This window comes from Cygnus olor, chromosome 24 (assembly GCF_009769625.2).
Source record: "Cygnus olor isolate bCygOlo1 chromosome 24, bCygOlo1.pri.v2, whole genome shotgun sequence".
Classification (NCBI taxonomy): domain Eukaryota; kingdom Metazoa; phylum Chordata; class Aves; order Anseriformes; family Anatidae; genus Cygnus; species Cygnus olor.
The window spans coordinates 2026573-2048155 of NC_049192.1; the positions used below are offsets into that span (position 1 = coordinate 2026573).

Below are 21583 nucleotides of genomic sequence, written 5' to 3' on the forward strand. Positions count from 1 at the left end.
GTAATATCGCATCAGTCTTACATTCACAGGTTGGAAGTTTACTCCACTCAACGTCATCTCCTTTCAGCCAACATTGGATGAAATTCCTCCCATTTAGTTTGTACCTAAGTGAAAACACAACAAGAGAGAAATTTCTGTAACTACCCAGAAACTGAGAACATTTTCCCCTCAGTACCAGTGTGATCAGGAGTGGAGAAAGGGCAGCTTTAAAGCAAGCAGATGTGCAAATACGAGCTGGGTAATGGCAGAGCTCCTTCACCTTGCTCTCTGCTAGGATCCTTGTTAATCTGGTTTTCGGTGCCTCTCTCCTTTGACTCAGTGCAGAGCGCTCCTCCCAGTGCAAGGAAGGGAGAAGCCACAGCCAGCGTCCCGAGGTGAGCACAGGGAAGGTCAGGCAGGGCTGTGGGCAGGTGTGGATCCCCAGTCAGATGCACTGGGCTCAGATTTGTTAGACCAGGGAAGCCTGAAGCCTGCTCGGCCCCTGCTTGCTGCTCAGCTTATGGCAGAGCTGTTACCAAGGGTAGCTGGATCTGCTGAAATCCTCACCACCGGTGGTGCCACCTCCTCACTTGCACATTGCTTTGGGGTTCTAAGGCTGCAGCTGTTTTGCTAGAGTGTTGCCAGAAAAGCAAAACCTGCTCAGCTCATCTCTGCAAATATTCAAACACATCCGCTGCACACAGCGGGGACAGGTGGGGAGCAATACGAATCTGCATTTCACTGCAGTGGCTTCTGGATTTGCTTGCTGGAAGTTAGACATCTTTTCCTGAAAACACCGACACCTTCCCAGATCTCTGAATTTTCAGAATGGGAGGATGTAATCCATCATTTGGATGCAAGTGATAACATCTGATAGTGCTTCAAGGGATAACATTATCCCTCCACCCTGATGGGTATTTTCAAAGATGAGCTGAACCACAGAAGGGTGGAACGTGCTGTCATTTCCCTGAAGTCCACTCTAGGGGAGTATTTGGAGAAAAAAGCCCTAGTGTAATTGAAACAGCTGCACAGAAGGACAGAACAAGCCCAGCGATGCCAGCAAGCTCTTGCTAGGGAGGAAAGCCCTAGCTTTTCCAGCCCTAGCTGAATACTAGTCAGGGGTTTGGGAGCTCAATTTTGCAAGTCTGCAAACAGTGCATGTGTGCCCTGATTAGGAGCAGGCAGAAAGCATGACTCAGAGCACTGACTAATGGAAAGTGTGCTTCACTGAAGTTTTCAAGCTGAGCATTCAATAAGTTTTAAAATTCATACATAACCCCTTCTTATTCAATATGTCATGAATATGTTAAGTTGAAATATTTCAAGTAGCCTGTTCTGAAGCCTGTAGGTACGAACTGATGCCACAACTAGTCCTGTTGGGACAGATAGCCTAGGGCAGTTGAATTTCCCCTAGATGATGCCTGAAGGAAAAGGCTGCCATAAACTCAGCTCCCCACCCCTGTGCTCTACCTGTGTCTCATTCCTTCCCAGCACAAAGCTCAAATTGAAGGGAAAAGCACTCAGCTCTTCGCTTGGAGCAGCGCTGTACCAGGGTTATATTGCGAAAGAGCGCCCAGCCTGCACCCGCAGGTTCATTGCCCGAGCCCTGGGCATGTTATAGGATGTTACACATCTTATGTGTAAGAGCAGAGCCTGCAACCCAGCATCAGCACGGGGCCCCCCGGGACTCACCCTTCATCGCAGACCACTCTCGCTCTGGCACCGAACAGAAAGTCCGTCAGGGCGAGGGTCCTGCCCCTGGGCAGCGCCGGCGGCTGCCCGCAGGACTTCCCTGCAGGGGAGCAAGGCCAAAGTGAGCGGCTAACAGGGGGCAGACCAAGAAGGTTGCACCTGGAGGTAGCAAAGGGCTTCTTTTCTCTCAGACACAGCCGAGCTGTGCAGCCCCAGAAGGGCTCCATGCTCACAGCCGACACCTGTAAACACTTCACAGGACGGCAGAAAGGAATATTTGCAGAGAGATTTCCATCTCGATGCTTTGGTAGCAAGTGAAAAATGTGTTGCTGCCACATTGTCTGTCTTAATGTGATATGGATTTCATCAGGAAATATGCTTTGTCTACATTCTGAGGTTCAAGGCTAGAAATACTCCCTGCAAATTGATGTTTGTTCTGTGCATATACTGTGTCCAGATGAGAACATTATGTGAAAATGAAAACAGATCTTTTCATGCCAAGAGAAAATAAATAACACTCTTGATACTCTCACTGCTAAGTCTTAAAATCATAGAATCACAGAATCATTAAGGTTGGAAAAGCCCTCCAAGATCACCTGGTCCAGCCACCCCCCTACCACCAATGTCACCTGCTAAACTATGTCCCTAAGCACCACGTCCAACCTTTCCTAAACACTCCCAGGGTGTTACAGATGAATGTCAAGGAATATCCACCTGCTTTTGAGTTAAGCATGCGGCTGTTGGGGTGTATTGCAGCACACAGGCAAGGAGCAGGTACCTGGCCTGCAGGCTCCAGCCCTGGGGGCTGCTCACCCACAGGCAGGGGCAGAGGTACTCACTGCGGCACAATGCAGCAACCTCCGACCACGTCAGATTTTCAAGACAAGTGCTGGTGGGGGAGCTTTCCGAGATGTTCTCGTAGCCGGGGTGGCAGACGTAGCTCACAGTGGACCCAATAGGAAAGAAATTTATCCTCTCGTCCACCTTGGACAGGGCAGCAAACTGTAACCTTGTCGGGGTAGAGCAGCTCACTGGCAATCAAGGAGAGCAGGTCTGAGAGAGCTGGCCAGCAAGAGGCGTGCACATCAGAGCTTGTAATTGCAGAAATGCTCCTGCTACGGCGCTTTTGGAGAGCTCTGCGTGTTCATCACAGATTGTCCCTTCTCTCTTACCAGCTGCAACCCCACTGAATGCATCCATAGCAAAGTGCAGCTCAGGATGCGCACTCTGCACAGGCAAAGCCGTCAGTAGATCAGAAGCCGTGCGTTGCAGCCTCCCATGAAGCCAGCCTCTGCCAGCCCAGGGTCAGCACAAACAGCGGCCCCAGGGGCTGCGGCCCCACTTACCCCATCACCGGCAGGAGCAGACCCCGCGCCCATTGGCAGCAGCTAAAGGAGGCGGTTTTGCACCTAAGGGTGCCATTGCAGAGCAGCTGCACGAAAGCTTTAACTAAGCAAGAGAAAGCTGAAGCGGTGCTGCTTCAGAGAAGGGGATATTTACGGCCACAGGGCTCTGGCAGCTGGGACCAGTGGGGCCCGGGCAGGCACTGCACCGTGTCCGCCCGCCCGGGGATTTTGATGGCGCCTTCGAGGCACGTGTAGGTGACCCTGGATCCAACCGGGAAGCTGCTGGGCTGCTCGGCCACGGACGGCTTGGAGTGGGCCATACGGGGTGGGGGCCCACAGTCACCTGTGCAGGAGAAAACCTCTTTGGGTGAGGATCCCACTCCCCATTCCCCAGCCCCAGCGAGCATCCCAGGAGGGCAGCTCTGGATTTCCCTCTGAGCAAAGGCACCATGCTGGGCTGCATCCCTGGGAGCACCTTGGCTTGGGGGTGGTGCCATCGCCCTCCCCAGCCCCCGAGCAATGAGGGGGGAGCTGGGCAGGTCTCGCTGCTCCCCGCAGTGCATCCCATGTGCCCGTACTCACCGTGAGCTGCAGGTGTGCCCAGGAGCCCTATCAAGGCCAGGAGCAGTGTGGGGCAGCCGGATCCCTGCTGCATGGTGGGAGCCCAGCAGCTCGAGGTGCCAGTGTGCTTCCCCTGACCTGGTTCTCCAGGCTTTATCGCAGCGATTCCTGTGCTCCTCTGCCGAGCACTGTTGGCTCCCAGAGGCTGTTTCTGAAAGCTGAGAGGAGATGCAGCAGCGAAGACGCAGCCAAGCCTGTGGAGCAGTGGAAACCCGTCCAGAACACACATGGAGCTCAACCCTCCCACAGGGACAAGGAGTGCAGCCAGGGGTGGCGAACAGCAGTCACACAGGGGGCCCGGGCAAAGCCTCCAGGTCCTCCTGCCCCACATGGGGGTTGGGGGAGTAACTCAGACCTTTTCTTTGTCCTGAGACTAGCAGTGAGCCCTGACTAGCACAGATATACCAAAACCAAACACTACCAGGGCAGAAAAGCCCTCCACCCCTGAGCTGTAACTAAGGCAGAAAAATGCCTGCTTAGTCATTTGCTGGCAGGTAACGCAGCACAGCTCCTCCATGTTAGCGAAATGCAAAATAAAAGTGTTACCCTTTTTCCTATTATCTTATTATCTGATATTTTTTCCTAACTGCCTGAGTCAGGCACTGTGTAATTAGGAAGGGCTGTGAGCGGATACATCTGTGCACTGACTAACACTCTGAAACATCCCCTGACGTCTGTTAGGAGCACTCCAGCACATTGCTAGAAACACCCAGCTCACTTCTGCTTACGTGTTTCGAGCACCGCCCGTGGCGACGCTTTACCTTTGTTTGCAGCCAGAGGTGTGCAGAGCGTGGGAGGAGCAGGGTGCAGCACCAGGGGTGGGAGCAAGGTGTCACACCGCAGGGTGCAGCACCGGGAGCAGGGTGTCGCACCGCAGGGTGCAGCATGGCTTTCCTGGTGACACCGGGCTCTGCCTCCCGTTACTGTGTCCCCTTGCGCCACCTTGGTAAAGCACCGGATGAATTATCGAGGCACCCTTCTGTGCATCCTGTGGGAGATGCCATCCCTGGGCATTGTGTGTTGGGTACTAGTAACCTTGAAAGCAACGCTAGTTAACTATTAAAAGTGTGCGACTCACCAGGACGTACCGCTATGAATCTCTTGGGCAGGAGCTGAGCACCTCCCGGCTCCTGCTGAGCCCCGCTGCTGCCCCATGCCCGCCCCAGCTGCCAGGGCTCAGCTCTCGGCCAGAAGGACTGCTTGGCCACAGCAAAACACTGCCGGACCTACAGCTGCTGTGAGGGATTACAAAACACGCGCTTACATCTCTGCTTTTATCATACCCCTGAACAGAAAGCCTGATTCCTTCACCACGCAGGCACAGTAAGAGGATTATCGTTTATTGAATAAGAAAAATCATTGCTGTCTGATTCTTTCCACTTAAACTTACAACATCTATTCTTAGCATTTGCTTGGAAACACAGGGATGTGGAAGACGACACCAACCCAGCTATCTGCCAAGAGCAGCACTGTGTCAGAACCTGTTGCCTCTTTTAAAACCCAGGGATAAGCAAATAGGCTTTGCAAGCCTCCACTAACACACTTAAATATAACTGCCCTTAGCTAGATGAATAGAAGCCGTGACCTGGGTCACCAGGAAATGACGCAGTTAAATATTCACTCCAGGGCTATTTCTGGGCAGGCGAGGTGTGCTAATGCCTGGCAGCGGGCAGCGGGCAGGGGCTGCTGGGCAGCAGGTTGCTGCAGAACCGCCTCCAGGAGCCGGCAGCTCAGCTCTGCCAGAAATTTGCTTCCCTGGACTCCAGTTTCACTGCCCTTGGCCTAGCACGGTTTATTCCGTGACTCAAGGAAGCTCAGTGTAACATCTTATTATGCTTGCTAAAATGAAAAGTGAAAATGGTTTGTTATATAGGAAATCAAGCTTGTGGATTTAAGGAACAGAGCGAAAACTTCCCTGTGCTATAGCACCTAGCATGACAAAAGCAACCTCCCAAAAATTGTTTATTATTTCTCTGGTTCTGTGTATGCAAGCATGAACTATGAAGTCACTGAGAGTCTTCTTATAGATGCTCTGACTGCGTGAACTGTGTCCAAAGGACAGGTAATTCATTACAGTGTGTGTTACAGGACATCCTTATTCAAGAGCTCAACTTCCACCTTTAGTTTTTGAATCTCCAGAAGCAGTTTTTGTACTTCCAGCAGAGTTCTCACTTCCTCCATAGGCACACCGCACTCAAAGGCCATTTTAATATACTCAATCTCTTCACATACATCAGCATCTCCTTGCTTCTTCTGTAAAAAAAGTGTAACAAAAAGCAGAGACAGGCGTGTATGATTGCATGGTGGTGGATGGAGTTCCAAACACTGCAGCTCTGAGGCTGCGCTTCTGCCCAATTTGCCATGCATTGCCCTAATGCAGTCTGCATCCCACACTGTGGCAATAAAGCCAAAGCCTTTAAGAGGTTCAGACCATCACTTCTTGTATTAGGAATCAGGCAGCACTCATCCAGAAACTCAGACCATGACACTTACACACTTGGGCAGCGGTGTCCAGTTGCCATCAGCCAGGCACGTGGCTGTCCAAGTGTCTTCGAAAGTGGCGGGTCCATCACCAGAGAACTGGTACCCATGAAGGCACTCAAAAGTAACAGTCGCGTTTGCTAGGTACCACATTTTGCTGTCACTGGGGTTTTTCAGCCTTCCATTGACGACTTGCGGTTCCGGACACTGAACTGAAAGTAAACCACACAGCAGAGGGCAGCACAGCCAGGGGATCATCGTTATGTCGGTAGGAAATAAATATGAAATTAGTGAAGAATGAATCAGTGCAGGTGAACTTAAATCTATGAAGCCACAAAACCAAACATTAACGCAAAGTTACATCCCCAGGGTGTGCAGGAGGGGTTGACGAAGGACAGAACAGCCCTTGAGAGGAGAAGGCACCAGGGGAGCCACGGCAGGAGGCACCACCATGCCGTGCTGCACCCCGATGCCTGCGCATCACCGGGGCTGCGGTGCCGGGGCCGGACCCACCTGGGACGCAGGAGGGCAGCGGCGGCTGCCAGGTGCCGTCAGCCGCGCACCGGGTCTCAGCATCGCCGTGCAGCACGAAGCCTTCGTCGCAGGAGAAGCGCATGGACACCCCGTAGGGGAATGTGTGTCTCGGCGGAGACATCCTTCCGTGCTCAACGGCAGGCCTGGGGCAGCGAACCACTGCGGGCAGAGTGCGCACGGCTGCGTCAGGCCGGGTGCAGCCCTGCCCCGGGACACAAAGCAGGACTCTCCCTGAGCGCTTTGGGGCACCCAACGCAGGAGAACCGGCATCTCCTCTCTCCACGCCAGCCCCGAGGCAGGCACCGAGCTCACACCGCAGCCTGCAGGGGAAGCAGGAGCTGCTGGCACCCCTGCTCCGAACCCCGCTGCGCACCCAGGTCCCGGTGTGACCCCATGGGGAAGCGACTCACCCCTGCACTCCGGGGCAGGGCCACTCCACACCAGGTTCACCCCGTCGGTGGAGGTGCAGTAGATGGACTCGTCCCCGATGAGGGACAGACCCACGGCACAGCTGTACTTCACTTCATAGCCGTAGCGGAAGAGGTCTGATCTCGAGGCCGTGTGCTGCCCACTGGTGATTTGGGGAGGGGGGTCACAGACTACAAGAGAGAGGAGAAAAGAAAAGTTAAGATGTTTTTCAGTCCGTCTCTAGATGGAGAAGTGCTGGCAGTACCAGGAGAAGCCAGTTCTCTGTATTATGCTTGGCCAGGCTCTGCTCAAAGTCTCCCAGCTTCTTGCCAGGTTCATCCCCAGCTCTGCTGGTGCTCATAGAGGGAGTAGCCGTGCACCCTCACCCGCCAACCCCACACCACACTGTGGGTCTCCCTCCCCTTGGATCTCTTGTTATAAACAATCCTGCTCATAAACTGGGTCAGGGATTTGCCAGCATTATAAACCCCTTAAACAGTCCTCTAAGAAAATGGCTGCAGGCTCGTTACTCAACACCTTGATTAGAAAGCGAATACATTAAAACCATTTAATGCTGTGACTTGGACCCCTTCTAACACAGCCTTCTCCAACCGGAGACGCCAGGTTTATGTGATTTTTCTAACTGCTCTTCCCCCGTGCTATGGAAATGCAGTTCCCAGCTCCCCCCAAGCAGCCGCTGCTCGGACTCACCCTTATCGCAGAACGGAATGGGGGGGCTCCACGTCCCGTCAGACCCACAGTGAGCCCTCTGGCTGCCCCACAGCACGTAGCCAGGGTCACACTGAAACGCTGCCTGGCGCCCAAAGGTGTACTTGGCATCCTTCACGTTGATCTCCTGCCCGTGGTTGATGGCGGGGTTCGGACACTGCACCACTGAGGAACACCGGCATCAGAAAGGTTCCAGGGATGGGGTCAGACAGTGCTTGCCGGACACATCCACACCGGGGTGTTTCCCATGGTGGTGGCTCGCTAACCCAGGGACCCTGCCAGATGTCCCCAGCCAGCCCTGGCACACTCAGGTACTGCAATAACGGGATAACAGCCATTTCTCTTGGAAGGCAGAGCGGTCTGAACCCCGTGATTAGCTAGAGATGGCACTGGAGGAACAACGTTACTGGATGCGTCATTGTTTGAAAGACTAAATGATTAGAATGAGATTCAGATATTTCTTTTCATCCATGCCACCCTTTGAATGGCAAAATTATTATCACTGAGAGCCAAAACACTGCTATATAGCACTGAGCCTTGTGGCACTGCACTGCTGGTGGGTGTTTAGAAAATGATGGTATTTCCCCACCATTAAACGGCTGCTTTGTTGGCGAGGCAAAGAAACCGGGGCACTTACTCTGGCAAAGCGTTGGGATTGCGGACCAGGTGAAATTTTTGAGACAAGTAATTGTCGGAGATACTTCGGGGATCAAAGTGTACCCGTTTCTGCAGAAGTAGGTGACGGTCGAACCGACCAGGAACTCGCGCTGAGGGCTTCGGTCGGCGTAGCTGAGAGCAGGAGGCGAAGGGCAGCGACCTGGTGCCGGGCCAGGGACCGGGAGGACACTCAGAGCCACCGGGGCTCTCCCGGACCCGCCAGGGATAGGGCTGAGCCCTGCCTCTGGCAGGACCCAGCCCACCCCAACACATTTTTAGCAAAATAAACTCATGAAACGACACGTAGGAGATGAACTAGGGAGAAGAGGAACCTGCGCGTACCTGGGACGCAGGCGGGCACCCGCGGCTGCCACCTGCCACTGGACAGGCACCGCACGGTGCCGGTGCCCGCGGGGACGTAGCCAGCGTCGCACTCGACCATGGCCGCGCTGCCGGAGGTGAAGTTCTGCACGGGTCTCAGCCGTCCGTGTGCAATAAATGGGACTGGACACTGCAGCTCTGCAGAGCAGTGGACAACACGGACTTTGCAGGGGTGTTTTTTACTGATAGCAGCTGCGGTGACCCGTGGTCACTGCACCCCCACCTGGTAAACTGATCAGTTTAACAACTGCAGGAATTGAGGCAGAGAGATTAAGGGTTAATAAGCATGCCTGAGAAGCCATCATCACCAGGACTGCAGAGGTGTAGCCCTTCCATCACTCACAGACAACTGATGGCTGTTTCTGCCCGTTCCTAACACTGCTTGCTCTGGCAGCTTGGGGTACGACCGCACTGCACGCCCTGGGTGGGCGACCCCGCTGTGCTGGCGCCCTGCCTCCAGCTTTAAGGTAAATGAGAGGCTCAAAAACAACACTTAACCTCCAGCCCATGTGTCCATCACTGATGCCCAAACAAAAAACTTCTTCGGCTACTGTACCTGCGACAAGAAACATGCTGGGGTTGGTCACAGACCGTAATAGCGGGGGGGAAAGCTAAAGGTGGATATAACTGGGGTTCCTTATGCCTTATGATAAAGGCCAGCAGGTCACCAAGCCGCAGGACTGCTCTGTTAGAAACAAACCTGGTTCACACACTGGGACAGCGGCACCAGCATACCTGCCCTTGATACCCTACGCAGGATTGCACTCAGCGGAGAGTCTCCATATCTGCTTGTGTCTTCCCCAGGTCTCAGCTTAGGTATCTGCACCCCAGTGGTAACGTTTGGCTGGGACAAGGGGCTTCTGAGAATCACCACGAGTTAAAGAAAACAGGTGTAAAGCAGTGCTCAGCTGGGGGCAGCAGCTGCACAAGGCTGAGGAGGCAGCAGGGAACACTTAGCACAGCAGAGCAGTTTCCTATAAAGCCTCTTTTTAAAGCAAATGTCAACTTCCAGACAGAAACCGTGAGTTATTCCTCTTCTGAGGGTCATTAGCGAGCAAACCTCCACTTCTCACGCCCTGCTGCCAGCCCGCAGGATGCACGACAACAAGGGGCCAGCTGCCTTCAGGATGCCTGCAGGCTACCTCTGTGCTTATGCATCAGCCTCGCTCCTGACACCGCTCAAACTACAAACTATGACCCTTGTAATTAAATGATACAAACTATTACCGCTTCTTGAGTCTCCCTGACTTACCACCATCCTTATCTCAAGCCTCAAAGCATCAGGACATCCTCTGACCCTGGGAACAACTTCTCGGCTACCACACAGATAAGTGAGTCCCAGGCTGATGCGCTCACTGCAATAAAGTCCTGAGCTTCAGCCCGTGAGAAGCTCAGCAAAGGACCTGGCCCTGGGCTATCCCAGAGACAAGCTCACAGCCCCTGAGCTGCCTTACTTCTCAACGGTGCAGGCTGGGCGGATCCAGACTATGGGAAAGCATTTGGGAATTTTGGGTGGCTGTTTGTAAGCATCCAGAGGCGCAACTGAGTGGAGAAATGCACAGTTAGCAGGACCCACTGGGCTCAGGGCAGCTTTGCAAGAACATCAGAAAGAAATCAGCAGTGCCTCCAGCCATAGGAAGGTCTCCCGCTGAACTTTCCTGGCCTGATTATTCCCCATTTGACTGATAAGCAAAGCTGAGCCACGGAAGCAAGGGAAGTGGGCAGGGGTGCAACACTCACCGAGACTCCCAGCGGGCTGCAGCACGAGCACCGCCGCTGCCAGCAGCGGCCCCATCCAGCTGCGAAGCGCCCGCATGGTGCAGGAGCTGCTGGGCGAGCGCCGACTGTGCCGGGGGAAGGCGAGGAGCCCCAGGGAAGGGGAAGCAGCTGTAGGAAGTCGGGGCCAGGCCAGGCAGCCACGCCGACGGCAGCACGCTGGTGCTTCTGTCCTGCTCGGGGTGAGGGCTGCCCACCCTGCATCCTCCAGCGAGGCTGTAGTAAGGGAAGGAATACTGCTCTGCCTTCTTCCCCGGTGGGGACAACAGGGAATAAAGCTATTTTATGGCTAGAGCTGCTCCGCACCATGCTGGCCTCGTTTCTGGAGCAGAAGGAGACGCTGATGGGCACACAGGGCAGGGCTGTGTGTTCCCTTTGCCTTTTCACCTGGACCCAGGAGGGGCAGTGGGACAGGCAGCAGATGGCCTCACTCACCCTGTTCCAGGCAGCCCTGTGCTTGGGGAACAGCAAAACTGTCTGAGCAAGCAGAGAGTACAGAACGTGCCCTTGCTTTAGCACAGAGAGGACAGAGTTATTGAAAACAAGACGCAGTTGTCATTAGAACTGCAGCTTTATTTTAATCTGGCAGTGAAGGAATACTGCTCCGATCACAAGATCCAGTGGAGCACTTCCCCTTTGCTGGACATTGCAGAAATTAAACTGTAAAGAAAGAAGCAGATGAAATTATTTCCAACAACTGCTCTTGGTGCAAGGGGGGACACACAAAGAAGCAGCAAGTGGCACTTCTGCTCCGTCAGAACTGTCCTGCTTGGGAAGAAAACACGGCATTCTTATTGTGCTAGAAAACAGGCTTTGAAGATTTCCTCATTGTATCAGCTCTGAAGGCTGCAGCTAATTAGGCAGATAAATGCTTGTTCACAGCGATGCACATAATGTATGTGAACAGAGGCTAACAAACATATCTAAAAGTAAAGCTTTAAAGTGTATGAAGTGATGTACAAACCTAGCCCAGTGAGCTGTAGCAGAATGAGCCAAAAGACTTTCTGACTCCTTTTCTAAAAAAAAAAAAAAAAATATCTATTCCTTCACTGACTTTTTTTTCTGGCTACTTAAGTATTAGCATGAATTACAAGGTCATACAAAATCCTCAGTCAGCATATTATTCATCACACAAAGGAGGCGGTTCTTGTGAAACCAAGCAGCCGCTGTAGTCAGCTGCTTCTTCTGATTCTCAGATCCTCTTCCAGCTTCTGGATCTCCAGGTACAGCTTCTGCACCTCCAGCAAAGTTTTCAGTTCTGTCAGAGGAACGCCGCACAGGAAAGTTTCCCTGATTTGAAGAATCTTCTGGCATGTGCGAAGCGTTTTCTTTAAAAGAACCAAGACAAAGACAGAGGGCGTGAGGCTACACGACAGGACCTACGCAGGATGCATCCCCCTCCTAATGCAGCCCCACCACCGTGCCAGCCCTATGGTAACGAGGCACGGTCATGAAGTCAGACCAGTGCTGTTCCAGGCTATGAATGGGGCAAAATGCAGAGCCTGGGCAGAAAGTGGTACTCACACATTTGGCTGGTGGTATCCACGTGCCATCAGCTGAGCAGGTGCTTGGTACATTTTTTAAGCGATAGCCATCACGCTCGCAGGAGCTGTACAGGATGTCATTCACCTTGAACATAGTCTTAAAGTAGTGAAACTCTATATCCCCTTCTTTCACTGGCAAGGGGCATTGAACTGGAAGGAAAACAGGTGGCAAAAATGATGCAACAGAAGGAGAGAACGCCCTGCCAGCTCCAGGGCGGTGGATGTGCGGTGCCAGGGCTGGACCCACCTGGGACGCAGGAGGGCAGCGGCGGCTGCCAGGTGCTGTCGGCCATGCACCGGGTCTCAGCATCGCCGTGCAGCGTGAAGCCTTCATCACAGGAGAACTTCAAGGTCACCCCGTAGGGGAATGTGTGTCTCAGCGGAGACATCCTTCCGTGCTCAACGGCAGGCCCGGGGCAGCGAACCACTGCGGGCAGAGTGCGCACGGCTGCGTCAGGCCGGGTGCAGCCCTGCCCCGGGACACAAAGCAGGACTCTCCCTGAGCGCTTTGGGGCACCCAACGCAGGAGAACCGGCGTCTCCTCTCTCCACGCCAGCCCCGAGGCAGGCACCGAGCTCACACTGCAGCCTGCAGGGGAAGCAGGAGCTGCTGGCACCCCTGCTCCGAACCCCGCTGCGCACCCAGGTCCCGGTGTGACCCCATGGGGAAGCGACTCACCCCTGCACTCCGGGGCAGGGCCGCTCCACACCAGGTTCACCCCGTCGGTGGAGGTGCAGTAGATGGACTCGTTCCCGATGAGGGACAGACCCGCGGCACAGCTGTACGTCACCTCCGAGCCGTAGGGGAAGACCCCTGATCTCGAGCTCATGTGCTGCCCGCTGGTGATTTGGGGAGGGGGGTCACAGACTATGAAACAATGGGAATTGATACAAAATAAATAAAGTAAAAATAATGCATGATCGTTGCATTCAGGTGAGAACCAAAATCACTTCTCAGAAGTTAGTACAGGAGTCAACTTCATGCTTGTAAGAACGAAAACACATGTAGGGTTGCTGCCCAGCTTCTTGCTGGATCAGGCCCCAGCGCAGCCCCTTCCACCACCACCCTGCTCCCCCCGTGCTCAGCACCCACCCCGTGGCCCCTCCCAGGGGAAGGCACCCACGATTCTCCTTGGTGATGCTGCTGCCTTGCACGTACCTTTGTCACAAAACGGCACCGAGGGAGCCCAGTTCTCATCAGCCTTGCACTCGATCTGCTCATCGCCTCTGAGGACGTAGCCTTCATCACACACCACCCTCACACGGGTCCCGGCGCTGTAGTCATTTTTGCTCTTATACACCTCTTGCCCATGATCAATAATGGGCCGTGGGCAACGAGGTTCTAGAAACAGAAGAAAATAAAGGATTTCATATATTTTCAGAAAGAACTCCAGTGAAGAGGCTTTCCACGGAAAAGACAGCTATCATCATCCAAGGCCGCTTGTAGGTTTCTGCACACATTTTTCCAGTGCTGGTAGCAGACAGGGGCACTGTACAGAGTGACCCAAACCTTTGCTGAAGTCAGAAATAAGCAGTCACCCAGCCAACATGCCTCACCAGCGCTGCCTACCTGCTGTGCACTCTGTTACTGCCGGTTCCCACGTGCCTTTGTTTGTGCACCGAAGCGCAACGTTGCTGCCATAATCCTTGACAGTATAGCCTTCGTTACACACAATCTCGACGCTGTCTCCATACGCATACTTGCCTCTTTTGTACCACTCATTTACACGCATTGCGTTCCTGACAACTGGATCCGGGCACCTAATTTCTGAGAAATGCCAAATATTAGCAAGAGAAAAATCATGGCAAAGATAACCGGATGAGAGCAGATTCATCGGAAGCAGAAGGCTCTGTAAGACAAATGGATGGCCATTTCCTGACTCTCCTAGAGGAACTTTTATTTTCTGGGCACACACATCCTCCCACAAAAACTAACGGGCAAGGCAGGCCCCTCAGGAGCTTTGCTGGGCACACGTTCCTCCTCCTCTCCTGGGGGCCCCGGCAGCTGCTTGTGGGGCAGCACCAAGCCAGCCCATGCCTTAGACGTGGTGGTAAATGAAGCAGGTTGCATGCAGATTATTTATTTGGGAACAGCTTTGTCCAATCACACGGGAAATGAAGCTGAAGGGACGTGCACTCACTGTCACAAGGATGGGGAACCTCGGTCCAGGTCAGGTCTGGCAGACACGTAACGTGTCGCGTGTTTTCTCCGGGGCTGAACTCGTAGCCTGTCTCACACTCGTAGGTAACCACAGTATCAACAGGAAACAAATTGCCCGCGAGTCTCGCTTTAACAGCCCTAAACACATCGGGAGGGTCATCGCAGCTGCCTAGGAGTGAAATCAGCAATTTGAGGACGTTGCCAGCGATAAACCAGTGATGACCTTAACAGCATGCGGAAAAAGAGAATTTGGGGAAAAATAGGGGCTCACGTTGTTCTTTCTGAGATCCACTTAAGGCAATTGCCTGAGTTCAGTAATGCTGGAGAGTGAATGCAATGGAAATAAATGAAAATGTACAAATAGTTTCAGACCAGACAGCAATTTACACTACTATGTTATAATGAGGTGCGATTTCTAACAAAGTTTATACTGTATGAGGCTCTGACCTCACCTGCCAATGACCTTTAAAATTATTAAGTATAGAAAGATCAGCTTAGTCCCTTTGAATTCTACTGAGAAATGCTCACCAGCTTGAGCGGGACAAGACTTCAGCTTTTATGGCCCGAAGTTGTAAATTCCTACACCTACATTCCTATATCCTATTCCTATATCATCTCCAGCATGCTGCCAGGAAAGAGGAAATCAAAAGCCACTGTGGTGCAACAGATTTGCTAAGGAATAAAAATATAAAATAAAATAAAATAAAATAAAATAAAATAAAATAAAATAAAATAGTAAAATAAAATAAAATAGTAAAATAAAGTAAAATAAAATATAGTAAACTATAGTAAAATAAAATAAAATGGTAAAATAAAGTAAAATACAGTAAAATAAAATATAGTAAAATATAGTGAAATGAAATGAAATGAAATAAAATAAAATAAAATAAAATAATTATGAAAAATGAAATCCTGAAGCTTGGAGGCACCGCTGTCAGTACTGCACGCTCCCCTGGCAGGACGGGCACTCACTGCGCTGACAGAGCGGCAGCGGCGGCTCCCAGTGCCCGGCCTCGCTGCACGTGGAGGTCTCGCTGCCCTGCAGGGTGTAGCGGAACTCGCAGTCGAACATGACGGTGTCGCGGTACGTGTACTCGGCCCTGTACCCGCTCAGCAGCTTCCCGTTCTCGACCCGGGGGTGCTCGCAGCCCACCACTGCATCAGAGAAACGCCACCGCTCAGCCAGCGGGCAGTCATGCTTAAAGGGGAGATTATTAAAAGCATTCTCATAGCACACATTTGTGAAAAAGGCTGAAAATGGACAGGACCAGGTAGCAGGCTGACATGATATTTTTGAACTCTTCATTCTATATTACAGCATTTTTTCTTTAATTTTACACATTTATTAAGGCACATCACAAGAAGAACAAAGGAAAGGCAGCAGGTACCACAGCAGGTTTCTGAATTCTTTGCAGGCCTTCTGTTTCCTCCCAAAGCTCAAATAAGTCCCACAGAATCACAGAATCACAGAATTGTAGGGGTTGGAAGGGACTCAAGAGATCATTGGGTCCAACCCCAAAGTCCCCAGCACCAGGTCCCCTGCAGGCTGCAGCAGCTGGCACTTTGCTGCTCACCTTTGCACTCCGGGGCTGGCTTGTTCCAGACACCGTTCAGGTTATCCATGGTCGTGCAGAAAATAGAGGGATCCCCCACCATCGAGAAAGCTCTCTCCCCCCTGCCGGCAGAGCGGCACCGATAGGTGACGGAGGATCCGTAGCTGAAGATGGCAACGTCGCCTCCATTGTGCTCTCCATTCTCTATTTTTGGAGGGGGTGAACATGGGATTGCTAAAAAAAAAAAAAAAAAAGGTGAAAGACTCCTTTTAATCAAAGGTCTGGTAAAAGAGAGTTGAAATACAAATGAGTGAGGGGTCAGAAATTCAAGGCAGGCGCCCTACGTGCCAGCCCCTGCTCAGCAGGGCTCTGCCTCGCGACTGGGTGGCTTTGGGGTAATCCCTCTTACGTGCAGCTGCCTTGCTTCGACTTTTCCACAGGATGACACAGGAATAAAAACACCAAGAAAAACTATTTTTCCAGGCTTCACCAGGCCATGAATTACCAAAGCCCTCCGTGGGGTAAAGCGACTGCTTCTCCTTGCATCCCCAGTACCATTTAAAGAGCAGCTCAGCTGGGGGACTCACGTTCACAGAAGGGAACGTCTCCATCCCACGTAACTTGCCCATTTTTAAGCACGCAATGGATTTGGGAATTTCCAATCAGTCTGTACCTGTGTGAAACAGAGGGGAGGGAATTACTTGTCAAGCTCAGTTTTGATTTTTTTGATTTTACCTAAAACATCAACAGTAGGATTGTTTTGGCTTCCTTATAATCCAAGCTGATCAGAAATTTGCCATCAATGCTGTTTTTTTTCCAGTGATGTTGTTTTTTTGACAAAGCATAATGTTACATGGTTTCTAAGGGAAAAATGTCCATTATTTTATTTATTATGTGTGACATCAAGATGCAGTTAATGATGGCTCATCACATTTGCACCTGGGAGGTCTCACTCTTTCCTCTCCTGTCCTTGTTGTGAAAGAGGCAGGATCAGAGGTGGCCCTGTCTCACTGGGCATCAGCCCCAAGCAAACTAGCAGAATGGTTGGTAGCAGCTGCAGGAAAACTACAGCAGTGTGACCGATTCAGAAGCACACTTTCTTAAATCAGGATTCCCCTCTGCACACTGATCAGCTAGCTGTAACTATCAGTAGAGCTCTGACTTCAGTACTGATGTATTTCCTTCAGAAAGATAATGAAACATTGGGAAGGGTTTAGAAAGGCCCTGGAGAGCTGGAGTTTGGGAAGAACTGCCTCAAAGTATGAGGTTAAGAAAACTCATTCTTCAAGCTTTCAAAGGAAAGTTTAGAAGACACTTTGATTACAGTCTGCAGTTACCTACACTAGCACAGGGTTTCTGATAGCACAAGCTATCACCAGGGAGGACAAATGCCTTTTTTCCTGGTACCTGACTTGTAATTAAGAGTGAGCATGAAGAACCATAACTGCGCCGTGTGTTGGACTCTCCTTTTGGGTCCTTAAACACAAATTGGAGGAGTTTCCAGGCAGCGTGTTGTAAGTCAATCACGACAAGCTGGCTTGATAGCAGAGCCTGTGCTTTAGCTCTGCAGCCGCTATTGTACAGAAAATTGGACTGGGCATCACCTCGGGGTCACAAGGACCTGTGCCCTGAGCGCTGCTGGCTTACCCCATGTCGCAGCTGTAGTTGGCTATTGAGCCAAAGGTGAACTGCTCCACTTCCACAAGTCTGCCATTGGCCAGGTCTCCGGGGTAGCTGCATGGCTTGGCTGAGGGACAACAGGACCAGGGTGAGTGCTTTGGTTCCTGAAGGAGCAGGAAAATCCAGCAGGAGAGCAGAAGACGCCTCCAATATTTAACAAGGGGATGGACGACCCTCCTGCCCTAAATTGTTGCATGATTCACTATGCCGTCAGGACTTTGCATCATGACCTGCAGTCAGCCTCTGCAGCCTAAGGGAGGTTGCAGGACCTCTGCCAAGCATGACGGCATTTCTTTACAGCTAAAGGGTTCTCTTACTGACAGTTTGAAAAGCCCGTTTTGAACTAAGAGTTACTAAGTGCCTGAGCAGAGGAACCTGCTTTTGAACATAGTCAGAGTCAATGGTCAAAGGCAACAGATCTCAGCTCTTGCCACCGTTGCTGGTGCTCAGCAGAGCACCGCCGGTGCTGTCACCCTCACTCAGCTCCTGCCACCCCATGCAGCCCCTGGGATGCTGCTCCAGCCCAGCGAGCTGACAGCACTTGCACAGAATCAAAATCAACTGAAAATGTACTCACGTGAACAAAAGTCGGTCGGTCCTTTCCACCTACCATCCTCTTCACAAACAAGGCTGGTCCGGACCCTATTTTTTACATAACCTGGACGGCAGGTGTATTCCACCCGTTGAGAGCGGGAAAATGTCCTGATGTGCTGGTAGCTCTCTTTCAGTTCTGCGGATGGGATACGTGGCGGAGCATCGCAGGAACCTACCAGCAGAAATACCATCAGAAAGATGTGAGGAAAAAAATGAGAGTTCGAGTCTGCCTTTCTCTGAAGGTCCAGGCAAGGATGCTTTGGTGGCCTTAAAACCCCTTAAAGCTAGAGGCAAAGAGGAGGAAGGCAGTCTGTGACTCGGGACAGCCACAAAGGACAGGGAAGGAGCATCACCCCATATGTTCTTTGCTCCTCACACTTCATCCGGCAGTTTCAAAGGCTGGTGCCAAAGTCCAGACTAACTGCTTCCTATCTCCAAACCAGTGCACCTTTTTAAGCTAGAGTAATTTTACAGCCATTCTGCACAGGAAAGGAAAAAAAGGCCAAGGAGGATGGATTCTGACCAGATCCCTGAAATGCACAGCAATGAGGAAATGAGGAGCATCAAGGTTTTGTGAACCTTGGGAAACAGTTTCCCTCTGAAGGAGCTCAGTTTATCTGACAGACTCGCTCCCCTCTTGCGTTCACTTACCCTGCACAGCCACAACGAGGGCAGCAGCGAGGAGCAGCCTGAGGACAGCGGCAGGGCCCCTTGGCCTCCCTGCCCCTGGAGCTGGCATCATCCTCATCCCAGCCTCCCTGCCTGCAGAGCCTGCAGACATTACCACATTCTTTTTCTAGGCCAAGTACCTGTGAAAAATAGCAGAGGGGGGAACAAAGTGTTGAGTTTACACTTGGGGTAACCACAGCTGGTAGGGACAGGTCTCAGTTCTCCATCTCCATGCAGTGCCCATAGGACAGGAGGGGATGAGGCGCTGCAGATGCCCCAGCAGGGGACGAGCAGCTTGGCAGCAGCCCCTCTGCAGGCTCCTCGCTGGCCCATGACTGAGAGGCAGCACAGGAACAGGGAAACTGATTGTAGATGCTAAGCATCCTGTAGGCTTTCCTCCCCTAGTCCTTCGTTCACATGTGTGAGAAGCTTTTAATTAAAATTTTTTAAAGGTAGGAAAAAAAAAAAAAGCTCCACTTTGATTGTAACAAATACTTCATAGCTTGTCAGGTTTACTTAAGAACACTATAAAACCAGTAAGGAGTTCTTCCCAGCCAAACAGCCAAATTAATACCTGCAGGGTCATTTGAATTCATTTATCCTTCCAGAAAAATTACCTTGAAACTTAACTTAAGGACAAAACATTTTGCTTTAGCAATAAATCTTCTGGAAGCAAATCCACAGGTGGGAGAAATCCTCCTGCTGGAGTCAATACAATCCCCTAGAAATAAGTTACATGCAGAAAAAGGAAAAAATATCTAAGCAGAAAGCTACAACTGTATGCACAAAAGGGTTGCGCAGATTGTCACATTTTACCAGTTGAAATAAGGCTCCGAAGCATGCAAATCATTCAGGAGATTGCTTTACAAAACGGAATTTAAGTGCAATTTGACTAACCTGGCTGCGCTGGAGATCAGGCAGAGCTCCCTCTAACTTTTTCTAATCTCTAACTGCCCAGGATCATCATTTATGAACCTAAATCTTCCCAGCACTATGCACAGTGAGTGCCTGCCTTCCTTCTGCAAACGAGGCAGTCTTTCTTGATGCTTTCTACATTGCACAGGCTTTGACCAAAGGTGACTCTTACAACAAATTAGTAACTAAAAGAAAGGAAAGCACCTCTTTCTAATCAGGTTACACCCCTATTTTTTCCACCCCTTTGCCCTAAACCTGACACTTCTGGCTTTCCCTCAGTCCTTACCACAGCTTTTGGCTGAATTCCTTCATCCTTGTGCCCGCTGGAGCTGTGAGAATGCTCCGACACAGCTCTGAGAGCAACAGCGCCTGAAGCTGGGTGGCTCAACTCATCTTACCTGGGGGTCCGTCAGTGGGGGAGCTGACCAGCCTGGGCTCCTGGCAGGCAGAGGAGCGAGTTCCTCACCGCTGACCCTGACACCGGGCAGTGCCGAGCTGCAGGAGGCGTCGCGCTACGCCTATACGCGCAGAGACGGCCACACGCAGCCGGGGCCGAGCTCTGCAGACACCGGGCTTGTGCCAGCTCGCCTATAAATTATTAACTCTTCCAAGCAAGAAGGAAGTCGTTTGTTCAGCCTACAAAACGAAACACTGTAGGAAGCTGAACGCAGCCCACTCAGATGGTGAAATCGTTTGCTTTCTGCACCGAGCTGCCAGCGCTGTGCTGAAATGATCTGGAGGTGAAGGCACCCAGAGCCTGGCACCACTCCACGGCCTCGAGAGGCTCACATCAGCTCCACCACGGCTTATGTCTCCTGACCCAAAAGCCTCATGGCCAGCCTCAGAATTAGGGTTTCCTCAACCCACTCTCATCCCACTGAAGTCATGGTGGCCAAAGAGCCAGCGCAGGGCTCAGCAGCGCTCAGGGCCCCAGGGAATGCCCAGGTCAGTGATGGGAAGCACCTGAGCCCCGCTGCCAGCCCGTTTTCCAGTAACAGTTTTGGCAGAGGCCACAACCATTTGCTCCTTTTGCACTTTGGCTGCATACTTTCATTCAGGATTGAATTGCCACCACGAACTCCACATCCATGACACACCACATTGCTGCTGCTGCTCTTCAGGCTTTGGCTAAAGCTAAAGGGTAAAATTATGAAACTCTTATAAAATTAAATTATTAAGTTATGAAACTCTTGTAAAATGGAAATATGATTGCAAAAGAATGAGCTGTTAACAACACAGCTGTAAAACACGCACAGCTACCTGGGGGACAGACCTTCCCTCTAAAGCGTGTCCTCACACTCGATTTCTGCTCTCAGACAGGAGCAGAGCAGGAAATTGGGGTTATCCTACAACGCAGCCTGCTCAGGGACCTTCCAAATGATGGGGAAGCTGAGCACACAGGTGGAGGGACCGGATGGCTGGACAGGCTGGCTTCCAGCTGCAGAGGTTGGAAATCAGAGATTCATAACACCAGTTAACTTTCTGATGGAAGACAGATGTGTTTTAAGGAATAAAAAAAGGAAAAATATGTTCTTACCATAACAGCTCCATAAGAAACCTGAAGATGTGAATTTCAGTTGATCCAATAAAAAAGAAATAAAATATAAATAATAAATAATAATAATAATAATAAACACTTAAAACTGGTTATTTAGTAGTGGGCTGGCAGCAGCTGCAGTTCCAGGGTACAGCATTCACCATTCCCAACCCATCTCTCCTGCTCCCAAGACCTGAGGGCACCTTGCTCCCTGCACAGCCTCTTCCTTCAAATGCTTCCCACAGAATTCCTGAATTCGGTGCTATCTCCCCAAACCAGCACACTACAGGTAGTTACAGCAAATATTAGTGGAACACAAGAGGAAGC

General features: G+C 51.4%; 1 protein-coding gene across 1 annotated transcript in view; it reads right to left on the reverse strand.

Moving 5' to 3' along the window:
• The window catches only part of CR1 (complement C3b/C4b receptor 1 (Knops blood group)), a 68762-nt gene extending 48498 nt beyond the window's left edge, over window positions 1–20264 (reverse strand). The window contains exons 1-19 of the mRNA XM_040535431.1: window positions 20118–20264; window positions 18787–18944; window positions 18119–18307; window positions 17509–17608; window positions 16449–16534; window positions 15883–16095; window positions 15281–15463; window positions 14289–14477; window positions 13718–13915; window positions 13307–13489; window positions 7064–7252; window positions 6633–6812; window positions 6132–6331; window positions 5724–5891; window positions 3600–3987; window positions 3172–3360; window positions 2511–2702; window positions 1672–1771; window positions 22–104 (exon numbers count right to left, since the gene is read on the reverse strand). Coding sequence (XP_040391365.1) covers window positions 22–104; window positions 1672–1771; window positions 2511–2702; window positions 3172–3360; window positions 3600–3987; window positions 5724–5891; window positions 6132–6331; window positions 6633–6812; window positions 7064–7252; window positions 13307–13489; window positions 13718–13915; window positions 14289–14477; window positions 15281–15463; window positions 15883–16095; window positions 16449–16534; window positions 17509–17608; window positions 18119–18307; window positions 18787–18916 — 3160 coding nt within the window. The 5' untranslated portion in view covers window positions 18917–18944; window positions 20118–20264. The remainder of the gene's footprint in view (window positions 1–21; window positions 105–1671; window positions 1772–2510; window positions 2703–3171; window positions 3361–3599; window positions 3988–5723; window positions 5892–6131; window positions 6332–6632; window positions 6813–7063; window positions 7253–13306; window positions 13490–13717; window positions 13916–14288; window positions 14478–15280; window positions 15464–15882; window positions 16096–16448; window positions 16535–17508; window positions 17609–18118; window positions 18308–18786; window positions 18945–20117) is intronic.
• Between the last annotated feature and the right edge of the window lie 1319 nt (window positions 20265–21583).